The 17,207-nt window shown below is 37.7% G+C and overlaps 2 protein-coding genes across 3 annotated transcripts in view; one reads left to right on the top strand and one right to left on the bottom strand.

Moving 5' to 3' along the window:
- Nucleotides 1-1,573, top strand: part of LOC129249374 (FAST kinase domain-containing protein 1, mitochondrial) — a 12,681-nt gene extending 11,108 nt beyond the window's left edge. Inside the window, exons 7-9 of one of the 2 annotated variants that reach the window (XM_054889162.1) lie at nt 939-1,048; nt 1,118-1,200; nt 1,256-1,573. In XM_054889162.1, the coding sequence (XP_054745137.1) occupies nt 939-1,048; nt 1,118-1,200; nt 1,256-1,457 (395 nt within the window). In that variant the 3' untranslated portion in view covers nt 1,458-1,573. Of the gene's footprint in view, nt 1-869; nt 1,049-1,117; nt 1,201-1,255 lie in introns of those variants that run through there. The other variant, XM_054889163.1, reaches the window with a different exon arrangement.
- LOC129249372 (phosphoribosylformylglycinamidine synthase) lies at nt 1,574-17,207 on the bottom strand. The gene is made up of 7 exons (XM_054889161.1): nt 16,672-17,207; nt 12,984-13,918; nt 10,461-10,540; nt 7,406-7,666; nt 7,138-7,352; nt 5,278-7,081; nt 1,574-2,328 (listed from the first exon to the last, which is right to left on the bottom strand). The coding sequence occupies exons 1-7, from the start codon at nt 16,747-16,749 to the stop codon at nt 1,634-1,636; spliced, it is 4,068 nt and encodes a 1,355-aa protein (XP_054745136.1). The 5' UTR covers nt 16,750-17,207; the 3' UTR covers nt 1,574-1,633.

Below are 17,207 nucleotides of genomic sequence, written 5' to 3'. Positions count from 1 at the left end.
TCTCGTTCTGTGAAACGGCGAGATGACATCATCTTTAACCGGTGATTTTACAAAGAAATTTCCAAAAATTTGTAGTGAATATACGAAAACTTCAATTCAGATGATCTCTGTTTACCATTATTGTGGCAATAATTTAAAATTAATGAAAGCTAAAGCAAGAAATTGGCGATCGAAAAAAATACTAAGAAACTTTTGCAATAACATTGGACATTTTATCAGTTCGTACAAATTAGCTATAATAATTAAAAAACCTTTGACTTAACAGAAATGAAGGGCAATTCGCCAAAAATACTCCGTTCTTAAAAAAAGTTAAAACGATGGCAAAGCAAAATATTTTGGTTATTTTGTTCTGGTTACTATCTTGCCGGCTCAACTTTATCAAGATTAACTGACAGATGTTCGCTAACCTCATCTGAAAAATCACTTTGTACCCATCTGCTGATTGTTCTTCTTCTTGATCTGCTTAAGCAATTTTGGCCGAATTTAACAAAGCACGCGCCAATATTGACCTGACCCTTCCGATGCAAAGGAGGTCTTCTTCTTCCTCTGCTACCACCAGCTGGTATCGCATCGAGTCAGAGCTGTAGCATTTGTATCCATTCAGACGACATAACCTATCCAGCGGTTTCTTATTCGCTATACTATGTCTATGTCGCCGTAAAGCTCTAACAGGTCATTGTTGTATCGTTTGCGAAATTCGCCGATTGAATTGAAAACTATATTGCGGAGTTTCCCGAATTGTTCTTCAATAAAAGTAACGGGCAAGATCTGTAATTCATTTCCGCTTGAATCTCAAAGCAATTGCCAGACAATTTTCATTAAATTTACTCGGAATTACAGAAACTGCACGCCCGTATATTTATTTTTAGGTCGCGTGATTAAATTACAGTGAATGCGGTAAACTTCTATTTCTTTTCATTATTTCTTCTACGGTTTAGAGCCTAAAAATCAAAGTAAATTTGGGGATGATGTGAAAAAGCTCCTAACCGCGATTTTAAGCAGCGAGACTTTCTTCACCTGCAATCATATAACACCTTACGGATATCAAGTTAGTACTTTCGTTTTACAAAACATGCTATTTTTTTTTTTAACTTTTGACTGCCTTATTTCTTCGTAGATCGATTTCGTGATACATTTCGATAAAAATCGCAAACCTATTCCCGTGCCTGCAGAAACTACTGTATTAGACCGCATTACGAAGTGAGTTTCGTGTATTAAAAATAATGGCTATGAAATAAAAATTATTCAATTTTAGGGTGGCGATTTTGCTGATGCGACTAGACTCTTTTTGTAAAAATGATTTGACGGCGCTGCGTGGATCTGAACACCTTAGAACAACACATTTGGAAATGATGGGCTACAAAGTGATACACATTAACGAGCATGATTGGAACACAAGATATATGAATTCTCCTCACTCAAAATCAAATTATCTTAAATGTCTCCTACAGATATAACATCTTATATATACAACTTTGTTATTTATTTACATAAGGATGTAATGTAAATGTATTTCCAATAAGTATTTAAGTAGGTTGTTTTGTGTTTAAAACTCTAAATTGATACAAATTAATTTCTTTTAATTTTTCATCACTTTATTTGTAGAACTAGTATTCGATATTAGTTGTACATTCTATGCTTTCGTACACCAATCATAGGCCGTGTTAAACATTATTTGCCATGGGCTCTCTTTAGAGTTAACTTTAAAATCAGCTGGCACATAGGGCCATTGGAACATGGAACTGCACCGTTCTGGATGTGGCATTAATGCCAAGTGACGGCCGTCCTCGGAGCACAGACCAGCTATGCCGTCCACGCTTCCATTTGGATTCAATGGATATAATCCAGTTGGTTTGCCATCGTCATTGGCATAACTTATGGCAACACAGCGTTTTGATTTTAATGAATCTACAACTTTGTTGGTACGGAATGAAAATCTACCCTCGCCATGAGATATCCAACAACCCAAAATAGAACCCTTCAATTTATGTAACATCATTGAATTACTATTCTCGACACGAATGGTTGCCCACCGACATTCAAACCGTTCAGATTTGTTGTGTAGTACGGCAACGTCTGGCACATCAATTACTTGTTTGTTAGATGAGTCGTCAAGTCCCACCCATCCAATTAAGCCCATAAGCTGACAGCCATTGCACACGCCCAGAGAGAAGGTATCATTTCGTCGTTTAAAAGCCTGAAATTGCGGAGCAAGCAAATCACTGAACATAATGTTAGCGGCCCAACCTTTAGCCGAACCCAAAGTATCGGCGTAGCTAAAGCCTCCCGGAAATACTATGCCGCGGTACCGATCCAAAGTGGTTTTTCCTGCAAAATGAAAAATAACGTAGTTATTAGTGAGAGATTTAAAGTACCTAAATGTAAAACAAAAAGAACAAATTGCACATAGATGAAATATGGCATATGAAAATATGTGTTTAAGCGACGCTGAGTAAAGTTGCTTTCACTCAAGGTGAAAGTCGATAATACACAAATTCCGACGGTTAACAACCCTAAAATGTTGTGAGTTACCCTTGACAGCTTGCTCTCCTTCTCAGCGCATACAACCGCTATTGCAACTAAAGCACAGAATCGCAACAAGGTTCTCAAGTCGCTCGCCGGCAGCACTTGAGGCAAAGACAAGGAAATGTTGCTGTCGGCTTTTAAAGCAATAGGCGGACCGGTTCTAAACTATGCTGCGCCTGTGTGGTCGCCTGGAACCAGTGATTCGCAGTGGACGAAGCTTCAGACCTGCCAAAACACTGCTTTAAGGACCGTGACAGGATGCCTTCTGATGTCACCTATACAACATCTACATAACGAGGCCCAATTGCTGCTTGTTAAGGAGCATAACAAACTGCTCAGTAAGCAGTTTCTGCTAGGGTGTTACCGCAGGCCTCACCCATGCAGACACCTGCTCGAGCCTGAGCCACCTCCCAGGCACATCAGGAGGCATTTCCTCAACTACGCGGACGAGATCTCAGACAACAAACAGACAGTTACTGGATCGGACAGTGTACAGACAGGCCATAAACGACATTCATCGGGAGATTCTTACCACCTTCTTAACCTCCCGACCCCCGAATGCCGCTATCGGAGTCCAACCACCACCAATCGCAGACGAAGAGCTCCAACTTCCCCGAGAGTCTCACGTAACCTTGGCACAATTACGTTCTGGATATTGTAGCAGGTTAAACTCCTACTTATCCAGAATCGACCCCGACATATTAAACATATGTCCAGCATGTGAAGGTACCCCGCACGACACTAACCACCTTTTCACATGCCATATTAAACACACTCATCTAACACCCCTCTCCCTCTGGACCCAACCCGTCGAAACAGCTAGTTTCCTGGGCCTACCGTTAGATGAGCTAGACGAACACGACCGGTGAACAACAATAACATCAAAGTTGCTACAGCAACGACAAACACTTTAAGGGTCAAGGAAAATGGCCGATTGCGGTTGTTTTCAAAATATTTCCCGATTTAGACGTTGACACTGCGCGACAAGGAGGTGAATCGCCAAATCAACCGAGCACTGATCTTTCAACAAACTCACACATGCTGTCCACAATACCTGGCCTCATTACATCGCCCTTCAGTGAGTGTTAGAGCATTGAAAAGTTGTCCATAAGTGAGTAAAGTTTCCTCAGTGTTTTGGTTCATCGCATTAGACCAGGTTTTTTTTTTTGGTCATGCAGAAAATACTTTCAACCCTGCGTAGTTAACTGATTTTGAGCTGCTGGTTGATTATGAATTATCTGAGTAGTCGACCCTCATCAGCAACATTTAAAAAAAATAAAGCTCTAAACCGAGGAGTATTAAACAACGTTGTGCGGCCATGAAATTGGTGAGCTGTGTAGGAAATGAAACGACTACCTCTCCGAACTTTGTCACTTCTTCCCTATTAGGAGCCTTACACTCTCTTACAACAAATAAAATAATTTAATGTCAGCTTGTATGTACACAACGCTCGTCTTGCTCGTCGTCTGATCTCACACAACTGCTTTGTTAATTTAACTGCGAATGCATCATTAGAAGTGGGTATTTAAGAGGGTTAAAGCCGAATATGTTTCAACTTCATCTAATATAGAAATCCTTAACGATGGCCCGCCTACCCCTTTTTCCGACCCATCGCCCTTTTTCAAATTAGAAAAAAGCGCTTTAAAAATTTGGTTCTAACATTAACCGTCAACAAATTCCAAAAAAGAATGAAAACCCTTGCCGTCTCCCAAATACAATCGCTATTTCACATATCAACTCTAAAAATGGACAAATTTCTATTGATGTTCCATTTTGCATCCTATTTATCCTCCACCTCATAATCGAAAATTCTTTCCGTATCTTAGAAGCTGGACCAAAAATCAGCCAATTCACCCTATATTTCGCTACCAGTCACACAACTTGAATCCGAAATCAATTTCGTACACCTAACTAAATTTAAAGCAATATTTGCAAAAGAAAATTAATTTTACAACAGCAGCAATGGATGAAGCTTTATAATCACAGACGGTCCCCAAACATCCCACAATACATCTTTTACAGTAACAGAATGAAGATATCTAACATGAAACACTGTCCTATGTATGTTAAGTGCAAGTTTATTAATGTAGCGATAACAAATCATGATTGATGCCATTGAAACCCCATTGATTGATCAAAATGAAGAAAACATCATCCGCAGTACACTAATACGAGTAATCACTCCCGGAAAAATCAAACCAATAGATAGGAATAACTGATAATGGAAACGCGCACACTAAAGAAAAAGGATATTCTCACCGTAGTTGCAAAAAAGAGGCACAAAGAGCTAATGGACAATTAAAAAACATACTAATCCATCTAGAGCAAAAATAAATATTGCCGCTAACATCCCTGTAACAATAAGGGATCCACCTAAAACATGGGCATATTCTTTAACGTACCTCACCTAACAGGTTCTCCTTTTGCGATAAGTACAACAATCAGCCCTAATAGCCGAATGGCCACAGCGTTTAAAACCACGAGCATGAAACACCAAATGATAGAAAAGTGTTTCCCAACTCAAGCACGCACCACGAATAGAGGGTGGATGTAACAACAACAAAGGATGTAAGCAAAAACAAAGCACATATTAATAGAATGTCAAAACATCGGCAGATACAGTCCGACACGAAATCTTTGATGCAACTGATACATCCGACTTTTTGATACATCGTTCCTCCTTTGTTTCAATTCAACCTTACGAAATTTACAAACCTATACAAATAAACTAGATTGAGGAAAATTACTTACCACTCAGTAAATCCGACATGGTTACATCGTGAACCTCGAAATTAGCTTTTATTAAAGATGCCATCATTTCTCGGTCACTGTTTACACCTTCTTCACGAATTACAGCAACTGTGACAATTTTGGTTGCCCGGCATGCAATGATTTCCGCATTCAAGTCAAGACTGCAATAATATTTTGGAGCAGAACGATAATCCAACGAATTGTACTCTTCCAAAGCACAGTCTGGGTTAGCTTGCAGCTTTTCTATTTCAAAGCTGGTTCTTTCCCATTTTTTCAAAAGTGTTTTAATATCTCCTTCAAGTATTATTTCGGAATGATTTTTAATGCATATGTTGGATTTTAGACCATGTCCAGATGTTACTCCCAGATAGTAGTTTGGGACCCCACCGTTAGTATAAGCAGCTTGAACTTCAGGCAGCAGATTCATTGGAACCTCAATAACCCACCCGCACTCCTCAGCATATAGGACAGCCAATTCCGGTTTACCAATCATTTCAGCGGCTTTATCGATATGAGCATCCTTCAATTGGTTCATTACATTGCTTAACTGAATTTGAATTCCACTTAAACCTCCAAATGCCATTTCTAATAAACATATTAAGAGACCTCCGTCACTGATATCATGGCCAGCCAGGAGCTTGCGTTGCTGCAATAAATTTTGGGTAATGGTAAATGCTTTCTCAAGAATATCACTTCGCAACACTGTCGGGCACTCGTCACCTTGCTGCAAATACGCTTGAGCCAGTGCAGATCCACCCAGACGAAACTTGTTTTCAATGTTGATCCACACCAGCGCTGTTTGTTCACCAAGTGCAGGTCCTTTTAAATCTGGCGTAACCTTCACGGTAATATCTGGGCACGGTGCATAAGTGGAAATCACAAGGGTACCTGGCGATTTTACAGTTTTATCGTTTACTTTTGCAGCCATGGAAAGGGAATCCTTTCCTCCGTCCACTGCAATGTGCAGTTCTTGCATTATCTGACACATTTCCTTGCAAGCGTCATATAAACGAGCGCCTTCTCCGGATAATTTAGCAGCCCACATCCAATTTCCAGAGCATTTTACATCTGCCAACTCGGTAATTTTTACAAACACCAAATTAGATAGTGCCTCTGCTACGCACATACGCGCCATGGCAGATGCGCTTAAAATGCCTTTTATAGGTTGGGTGCCTATCGAAGTTGCTATGCCTTCATTACTAAAGTAAGAAATTGCGGTTAAACCGTAGTCGGCTAAGGGGGTATGCAAGGGACCCACGCACTGTTGCTGCGCAACAAGCCCGGTTACACACCGATCAACCTTGTTAGTAAGAAATCGTTTGCTACCTACTGCAAGATGGCTTAGAACGCGCTCCAAGCATTCATCTTTATTAAAATCCCGGCTTAACGACAAAGGCTTCAGCATTGCTGGGGAACGCTCCAATTTATATTCTCGTTTCGGCATTTCTCCAAGTACATGCTTTAACTCTAGATCAAACGGAATCGAGCCGAATGAACTAAGATCATCAGCAAATTCCAAAGCACGTTCAAACTGAGCTTCACTCTCAATTAGTGTCACTCTGCCATTTCCACTAACAACGCCAATGAAACTAATTGGACAACGCTCTCGCAAGCAAATATCTTCTAGCAGTTTTCGATGTTCGGGCTTGCAAATTAGCGCATTGTTCTCCTGATATTCTGCACCCCATAACTCTAAGGCATTGATGGTAGGATCACCCAATTGAAATTCCTTGGAAAATATTATAGCTCCTGCAAATCCAGGTTCCACCAATTCCTTTAAAACATTACCATTGCCGCCAGCACCCTAAATAAAAAATTATATCATATTAATCAGGTACAAGTAGGAAATTCAAATTTTACCTGGTCGTGTATTGCTAGTATCGGATTATCTTCTCCCATTTCTATGCACGCACGCACAACCCGATTTAATTTGTTCTCCATTTCGGCATCACCACGTTGAACGGCATTAAAGTCCAAATCAGAACTACTCGAGCCTTGCACTTCTACAGAACTGGCAGCTCCGCCACCAACACCTATTCGATAGACTGGTCCGCCTATTTTCACCAACAACATTCCTACGAACAACTGGAGTTGAAGACTACTTTTTTTTGTAAGTTTATTGACTTACCTTTCTCTGGGTCAAGTTTTTGACGCATTGTTGAATCCATAATACCCATACCGCCACTAAACATAATAGGTTTTACATATTCTTGACGTTCACCACAACAGTCCTCAAGACCATAGGAAATTGCGAAACCAGCAATTACAGGCTCACCAAACTTATTGCCGTAATCCGATGCTCCATTACTTGCCTCAATTAAAATTTTAAGTGGTTTAGCAAAAGATGCAGGGTATCCAAAGCTTTTCTGCTCGTAAGGTTGCGCATAACCTGCATATTTGTAAGTAATGCGCAAGTTATGTTATGAATTTGAGATAATTTGGCATCGGAATTTTGGATAATTAAGCAATGCTGTCAAATAATAAAGTTTTTCTCTAAAATTAGGTTTCCTAACATAGATCAACAGAACATAGTACAAAGAATATTACAAGTTTTTTAAGGTTCGCCTACCTTGGAAAAACGCAAGTTTCATAGAATATAAGGTTTCGACAAAAATTTTGTTTCATCCACAAATGCCACGCCACGTCCCGCTAAATGTAAGCTAACCGCAGAAAATAATTTCCGTATGCATATTGATACAAATTAGTATTTTTATTACTTATGTACATAAAGTATTGCCGAAGCTTACATTAGCAATGCAATGAAAAAAGAAATAATATCAACTGATCACGGACCAATATAAAAATTCGGTCAACCAAAATTTAATGTCCAAGGTACAGTAAGTCCAGTTAAAATCATATATTTCAATATATTTGCGAAAAATAAACAAAACACATTAAAGCAAATTCCTTTTATTAGTTTATAGATATTAGCAAATAAAGGAAACTCAAATGAAGTAAACCAAACAAATATTAGATTTAAATTGAGGTTAGGAACAATTAGATATACATACATAAGGCTCACCGTGACAATCATATATTAAAAAAAATTAAAGTTGAGCAAAAGTAATACTTGTTTCGTTTGTCTTTTTGCTTGAAACCTCTTTCGGACGGCTTTGCATCGTTTTGACTAGTTCTTCGATGTACCCGGGACTCATTTTTATAGCGAGAGTTTTTTTTTTGGCAATCTTAGTAGTTAGTTTGTGAAATACCTTCCAATATTTATTTCTAAAATATATCACAAGTTCTCTGTGGCATTGAGGCTTGCGAATTGAGGCATTCGGACGAACCTTGAGTTATTCAATAAAATCTCGTTTACAACATGGGCAGAATGCTTTTGATTATTGTCCTGGTAAAAGTGGAATTTATCCCGGATTCCCAAATTTGCAGTTGCTCGAAAATGTGTGCTATATTTTCGACCAAAAATAAATTCAATGAACATACAAGTATAAGTGAACTCCTACCAGGTATTCTAACGATCATTTATAAACCGTTTTCCTTATAGGTTTCTGTATATATATATATACATATATTTAAATAGATCTTCGACCAGATAACTCACGGCGACAAATTTATTTTGGAAAAACTGTCAGCTGGGCAATGCTCACCCTCACTTCATAGGGGTAGAAAAGGATGCAATTTTCATCGCGCAGAGAACAACATTTTAAGAAAAGAGCACGAACATTCGACAGTAGAATAAATGCAACATTATTGCGAGAAAATAAAACGCCATAAATACAAGTTGACTGTTTTTAAAACTAATTACAAATTCTATGATGAAGTGATGTTTTAACTATATAAAGACATAGTTCATCATAGTTTCATCATTTTCTACCCTATGAAGTGAGGGTAGATTGCCCATTTGATTTTAATTTATCTGTGCTTCAAATTCGTTAAACTATGAGTCGTTAAACTTTATTATATTAAATATATAGAATTTCTTATATTAAATAAATAACTATGCTTTCCATGGTGGCCGCCGTAGCCGAATGGGTTGGTGCGTGACTACCATTCGGAAGGGCACAGGATCGAAACCCCGGCCACAAAATACCAATTGATAGAAAATTTGTTTCCAATAGCAATCACCTCTCGGTAGACAATGGAAGACCTCCGAATGTATTATTGCCATGAAAAAGCTCCATATAAAAGAAACCGTCTGCCATTCAAAGGCGGCGTAAAACTGTAGGTTCCTCCTTTTATGGAAAACATCAAGATGCACACCATAAATAGGAGCAGGAGTTCGGCCATAAACTCAAAAAGGGTATAAGCGCCAATTATATAGATATGTATATACATATATACAATCTTCCTTAAGATGGTGGCAAATAAATTCTCTGGTAACAAGTAGAAGTATATTTGTCCAAAATCATTTAGTCTCAAATCATTCGTCTGTACTTACAATAATTTATTCTTTTTCATTCATTAAGTTTTAGAGATACCTTTTTTTCGAAACCTGAGAGTGTATTTCTGCCAAAAAAGTTTTTCATAAAAGTTAACTGCTGATTAGAGATAACGCTAAACTCTGTTCGATTAAAACACCAAGACGCAAATTGAGGAGACGCAAAAACGTTTAAAGACGCAAGCCTTAGTCCATGGATATATGCATTGGCGCACACATCCTTTGTTGGATGTTGTTCCACAAATGGAGAGACGCACAGTGTTATACCACCCCCAAGTGGCAGACGGTTTCTTCTTATTAGAAGACACCTTTTCTATAATTTTGGTGTTTCGTGCCCCCAGCGGGTTTCCAACCCAAACACTACCACACCCATTCAGCTATTGCTGGCGCCGTTACTATTACGAGTGTTTAACCCGGCGATCGTCGCTACTGGGTAAAAACTACCACAGAGGTAATAAAAGCACTTCTAACTTTTTTTCTACAAAATATCGTGACCTACCGCTTCAAGTACCTTTCTGCATATAAACAAAAGACGCGCTCCCTACGTAAAATAAATATTTAATTAATTATACACCTATATATGTATTATGTGGTAATTTTTACCCGGTTGCGACCGTTTGTGTTTGCATTCGCCTAGCGACAACACCCGGGTGAAAAGAAGAAAGGCATAATCTAAACTCAATAAACCCTAAGTGATAACAACATATTCGCCCTAAACACTATCAGTTTTCTCAATTCATTGTTGTATACTGCAGCTATCCGCAGATAAACGTAAGTATGTACGAACCTGGAATGTTTAAGCAGCCAACACAATATCCAGCCGTTCCAGCAATGGGCACACCACCACGCCCAACACCTTGTACATCCCTACAATAGACATTCAAATATATGTATGTACATATTTAAAATGCTCAAATAGGAGTATGAATAAATTATTTATAAGTCCTAATTATTCGATATTGATGTCCCATAAATACTATAACATATAAGGATATAATAAAAATATACATAAGTGCAAAATATCAGTGAATTTTGACACATAGACGAAAGTATGATAATGACAGAAGTGAAATATAATACAATATTATGTAATAGTAAATTAGTAATGCAAATAAGAAAATATACAAGAAAATATACCGTCGGAAGTGGTGTGTCATCGACTTTTACCTTGAAAGGCAGTTTGACCTCCTTTTTCCAGGTGGTAAAGAGGGTCGGCGTAGACTTAGTGGGGGAAAGTTGGAGATTCCTCGTAGTGAAAAAGCGAGAAAGGTCGGTGAGGTAGCTGTTCACTTTGGAGCACAGGCCATCGGTCACTAAGATATGTTTCCATAAGAGTTAAAGCCGACGTTGAAAAGCCAAATAAGTTTTTAAGCTTCAAGGTTAAAAGTGTATGATCTATAGAGTCAAATGCTTTGGAATGGTCAAGGAGAGTAAGAAAGGCCGCATGCTTTTTGTCAATGGTGAGCCTTATATCATCCGCCACTTTCAGAAATGCTGTGATGCAGCGCCTACTACATCTAAACCCCGGCTGCAATATGTTCACCAAGGCGTTGTTATTGAGAAACGTAAAATTAAATTTAATGTTCCTTTTTAATATGCATTTCTAAGCTCGAACATACGTATTCGGTTAGAAACCCAATATATGCCTCTAATTCCAATATAATTGACAACAGACAACGGGATTTTATTCGATTCGCTCTGCAACCTCTTCATTTTGTCTGATCCACTAACACCCTACAGTGATCAGTGCATGCTAATATATCTGGGGTCCCTTCCTTTCAGACGTACCCTTCAGTCATTGATACTTGCTTTTGATGTTATTTGTGATTCAAGGGCAAGTCAAGTTAACTTGTGTCAACAACCAAAACGTCTACGCATATTGGGCAGCAGGTTGCAAATGACAATTACGAATCAAGCGTAGTCAAGAGCTTTGTCTACCTAGGATCCAGCATTAACACCAACAGCAACGTCAGCCATTAGATCCAGCGAAGAATAGCTCTTGCCAACAGATGCTACTGAAAAACAGAGTCCTTTCTCGACGTACGGAAAAAACCCTCTATCAATCAATCATCCTCCCGGTCTTACTATATGGCGTGGAGTCCTGGACATTGACGAACATCGATGGGGGGTTATTAGGAGCTTTCGATAGAAAAATTCTTTGCAAGATCTATGCGTTACTACTGTACCGCAAGAGAAAGTTAAAACAGTCAAGTCTTGGTGGTACACAACAATTTCTTTGCCAGAAGTTTTCGTAGAATTAAGGAAAATCAACTACCGAATGCGAATCATGCTTCACCAATACATTGCGAGCTCTTACTATCGGCTCATACAAGAGTCTTTTTGAGCACTCAAGAGAATTAATGAGTCATCCGCCCTACAGCCTTGATTTGCCACCTAATGATTGGCGGATCGTTCCCGAATATCAAAAATAAGAAACTGTTAACGTTTAAACAGCTCGTTTAGCAGGTATCCATTTCTGAGTGGCAAATGTGCTTTGAAAATTGGTTCAAGCGAATGCAGAAGTGTATTGACTTCCAAGGACAATATTTTGAAAAGCAATAATTTATAATTATTTTACTATGGCCCCTATTATGAGTTGCATTCGATCTTCGATATTCGTTGGTTGTCGAAGATCGAATGTCAATTTGGTATTATGAGCGGTGCAACGCTGTCGAAATTTTCGTTGTATACCGAATTTAGAGTCGAATGCAATTTTGCTTTCGATTGTGTAGCGTATTGTGGGAAAACTTGTTAAAATGTAAGTTGTTTGCGATTATTTATTGTTTTATAGTAACCAGATAATAAATATATACTAATTTTGTTAATTTTATGCAGGTCGAAAGTCGTGAGTACCAAACAGCAAAAAGAAAGGCTAGATGCATTAATGGAAGAGAATCCACAATTCGCAAAAGGGATTTCCACCAAAGTACAAGCAGCAAAAAAATGGGAGGAATTTACAACGGAGCTGAATTGCTTGGGACCACCAGTTAGAACGGCAGCAAAATGGATTAAGGTTAATAATGGTTTTTTTTTTTTGTGATGTTTATGGAAATACATTTTTATTTTCCCTTGGCAGGTATGGGCTGAAATACGTAGAGGAACTGAAATACATTTTTTTTTTCGAATGGCGAATAATTGAATAAAGAAAATTTATAACAAAATTAAAACAGAAACTGTGGCGTAAAGGTTTCTATTTAATACTATGTTTTCATTATTGGGCGCAAAATATAAAACGCAACCCTCGTAACAATACCAATATAATACATATAAGCAATAATAAAACAATAATTTTATAAAAATTAGTGCTTACCTAAGGCGACCACCTGTGCCAGTGGTAGCTCCACTAAATGGCGCAACTGCCGTTGGCATGTTATGTGTTTCTGCTGTGAAAATCAAATCCGATTCAGTGGTTACTAAGTGTACGCAGCTGGGCATATCACATTTTTTCGGCCGTATTGATTTGTGTATAAAACCGCGTATGGCACTACTATTGTCACTGAATTTAATAGTGTTATTAGCATTGGTATGATTTTGGGTATTCATTATCATTTTTATTAAAGACTCAGGTTTTTCTTCTCCGTCGACGATCATCTTTCCACGAAAAAACCAATGACGCGAATGCTCACTATTGCTTTGAGCGCAGTCGAAAAGTTCCACTGTGGTGGGATCTCGTTTTAAAACTTCCTTAAAAAGATGAGCATAATAATCCATATCCCATTCGCTAAATGCGAGGCCCAGTTCCGAGTTTACCTTCTCCAGCGCTTGTCGGCCAACCGATAAAATGGGCACGTGATACCAAGGCTTATCACATTTCGGCAGCTGTTCATTAAAACTATTTATTGGTAAATTCTCGCTAGTATATTCACATTCGGTCATGCGATCACCAAACAAATCCACGATTTGTGATCTCAATTTTTCTGTCAGCACCTGTATTGAATTAAGCCTAACGAGATAGCGGATGGACATCTCTAAGCGATTTACATGACTCAAGCCAACATTTCGACATATATTGACACAATTGGTAGAGAAAGCAGTTGAGAAATTAAATCGCGGACCTATTTCAATCAGCCACGCTTGAGGTTGGCTGACAAAGAAGCTTTTGTTCTGTAATGAAGATATTTCGGCATGTGGCTCCTTAAGTAACCATCGCAGTAGATAATCTTCTTGTGTATCAGTTTTAATTGGAATAGTTGATTCTACATGATAGCATCTCTCTACTTCTACCGAAGAAATATCGCCAGAAATCTAAAAAAAAAAAGAAATATTAGATGTATTTTATGTTATATGAAAAGAAATATTCCTTCAATGAAATTTGACATTAATTATTGCTCTCCAACATACAATTCTGGGGGAATTCTCTATAATTAACTTAAAAAAAATGCAGGAAAGAAAATAAAGGACACAGGGCGATTCATAATCAAATCAAGATGCTTCGACGATTAAAAAGCATTGATTCAACAAGTAATGTATTAAAATTTCAACTTTTGTGCTAAATGGGTCTGAGCCATGCCACTCAGGCAACACCTCCACCTACATCAGGGCCTCAGTTCTCCGCGATAATTACTATTATTCTACGAGTATTGCGTAATTTTTCGATACGCTCAAATATCGTTATTAGTAAAGTTCTGTGGTTTCAGGCAAAAAAAAAATTAAGTTATTTCCGTTATGGATTCTTCTAAGCCAGGTATTATCTAATTTAACTTTCCATTTGAATTTTAGCCATATGTATACTGTATGCTTGTATGTATTAATCTGAGCAGTTAACTGTAATTAATCGTTTCAAAAATATAAAAAATATGCGCTCAAAAAGGGTTATAAAATAGCATTTCTAATCATCATTAAGCAATGATAACTATTGTATCATATAAAGTACTACCAGAAACAACAGATATATTCAAATTCAAAGATTCTTAGAATGTCTCTTGCAAAAAGAATTTAAGGAAAAATGGGGTCGCTAGTTGAAATTAAAAATGCTGGTTATGGTAACACCAACATCGAATTAATTCACCAATTTAACCTGACGAGAGTGTGGCCAGTTGCATTTTTTATCTAGTATTTTAATATAAAAGCATTGCCACATACTCTTGGTATACTTTTGCCACCCCACTTCCGCCAGATTAAACATACACCATCGACACTGCAAAACATTACGTACAGTTGTAAGCTCGGTAACATATGTATATATGTTGCCAGCAATTCAATAGATATTAATTCATGCTCTGAGTAATTCATCGGATGCCCTATACTGATTGGCCAATTATGCGAGGCAATGAGGACGTATTAAATAGCCTTTTACTAAACTCGGATCTTTCTTAAGTAGCAATAGACGTTTCGTTAAGAGAAACAGACTATCGATCTCAAAGAAAGATGCGATTCTGGAGAGAGTGATGAAGAATAAGTGCTGTAAGTTCTAAATTCTTTTTTGTAAGAGGTGTCTTTTTGAGTATTTCTTGGTAAAACGTTCATTGACGAATTTTGCTTGGGTATATGCCTTATTGGCATCTTTTTGTAAAATGATTTCGACTTTGTCAAGTCAACCAATTATATTCAACTTATCCTCTGTTTGCTGAAAATGTAGCTCCAATTTCTTTAACGAATTCATAGCGTCTGCGATTGTTATTATATCTTCGGACTGTTCCAAATCTGCATCTACGCAGTCTTCTTCAATAATATTTTCATCACGTTATTATTGTATATTTTTCATGCATTGCAAATGCTCTTTTTACAATTTTTCTTAAGCTTGGTATAAAATACTTCAACTTTAATAATTGAATCATGACTTCAATTATCAAAAGTTTACAGCCGAAACTTTGAGTGAATTCAGGGAAGTACCGGACTTTTTTTTATTTATTTATTTAATACACAAACGCCAATCGGCAATATACAACTTGGTAACAATTAATGAAAAGAGAAAAAATGAGTTGAATTTTGAGCGGAAAGGTTTAAACAAATTAAAAAAAAAAAGACGTGATTTAATATCTGGTACGAAGGTATTGAGTGATCCGCTGTAAAAGTCCACCTCGTTGTGCAGAGAGTTGACGATCCTAGCTATTCGGTTATGTGGACCGTTAAAAACATAGTTTTTAGTTGTCCTTGTGGTTTTTAGCAGGCGATTGCGTCTCAGTGGAAATCCAACAGGTGCGAATTCAAACCAACTATTGATATCTGGGGCATCGATCAGGCCATTCACAACTTTGAAAAAGAATATTAGGTCCGCTACCTGCCGACGTGCTTGCAAACTATTGATGTGGAACTGGTCATAGATCTCAAGTGTTGATCTGTATCCTCCTTGGCGACTGTTTCGGTAATCCAGGCTTCTGCAAAGTTTTACTTGTACTCGTTCAACGCGTTTGATTGCAGAGTCAGTAAAAGGAGACCAGATTACTGTGCCATATTCCAGAATTGGAAGGACTAAGGAGGAGAAAAGGCTCAGTAAGGTGTTGTTATTTGTGAAGTCCTTGCTGGTTCTTGTAATAAAACCAAGTGTTTTAAACGCTTGGAGAGTAACCTTGTTAATATGTTTGTTAAATGTCAATCTGTTGTTAATGATGATACCTATATATACAATATTTATTTTCTGCAGCAGATTTATTTACAACTCCGATTTAATAGGAATTTTTTGTTCATTTTAAGCGGAGTTAACCGAGAATTCAACTGGTACTTGAATAATGGGTACATTATTTCATAAAAGTTTCCATCTTAAGCGAACCGATCAGAAGTATGTTACACTGTAAGTTGCTTGACATTTGCCACTAAATTGATGGGTTCTAATTGTTCTTGTTGCTGTTGTAACAGAATAAATCATTACACATTATTAGGGTATGTTGCTGAAGTGACATTCCTGTGACATACATATATCCGGGTTGTTCAATCAGCTTCATTACCTTTTTTAAAGTGCAGAATTATTTCAGTTCAAAGCAAAATACGCGAATCAAATAGTCACACACCGATATGCGCTCATGTAATTACATATTAATAAAATTATTATATTTTCTTACTTGCGTTAATTGCGCCAATATTCGTAATTTGCAGGGATCGCTCCATGTGTGCGTTGAATAATAACGTAAAATCGGCATGGTAACAATCACACCCACGAAACTGATTCGAAATCAACAGGTTTTCTTAAAGCGCGAATTTACTTTACACAATCGTACCAAGTTATTCTGCCGTTGGAAATAATAACCACGTTTTGAAAGTGTAGCTAAAGTGTAACTAACAAACCAATTTCTGTTTTTGCTGCACGTTATTATTAATCGGTTCCATCAATTGAACTACGTACGTATAAACAGTACACACATTCATATACCAGTTCTACGTCAAGGGTTATCAGCTAACAATCAAACATGTATAGAAGGCAGGAATTCTGTATCAGCCTACGGCTTCGTTTTACCGCTGCCAATACGATTCAATTTAAAACATCACAAACGATAAGGAATTAGTGCAAATATTTCCACAGAGACCATGTATTATAGATAATCCTTGTATATTTACAAATTGTTGCAAAATCGCTGCATGTGTTTGCCACAATATGATA

This window comes from Anastrepha obliqua, chromosome 5 (assembly GCF_027943255.1).
Source record: "Anastrepha obliqua isolate idAnaObli1 chromosome 5, idAnaObli1_1.0, whole genome shotgun sequence".
Taxonomy (NCBI): Eukaryota; Metazoa; Arthropoda; class Insecta; order Diptera; family Tephritidae; genus Anastrepha; species Anastrepha obliqua.
This window is presented reverse-complemented; position numbering and strand designations above follow the sequence as displayed.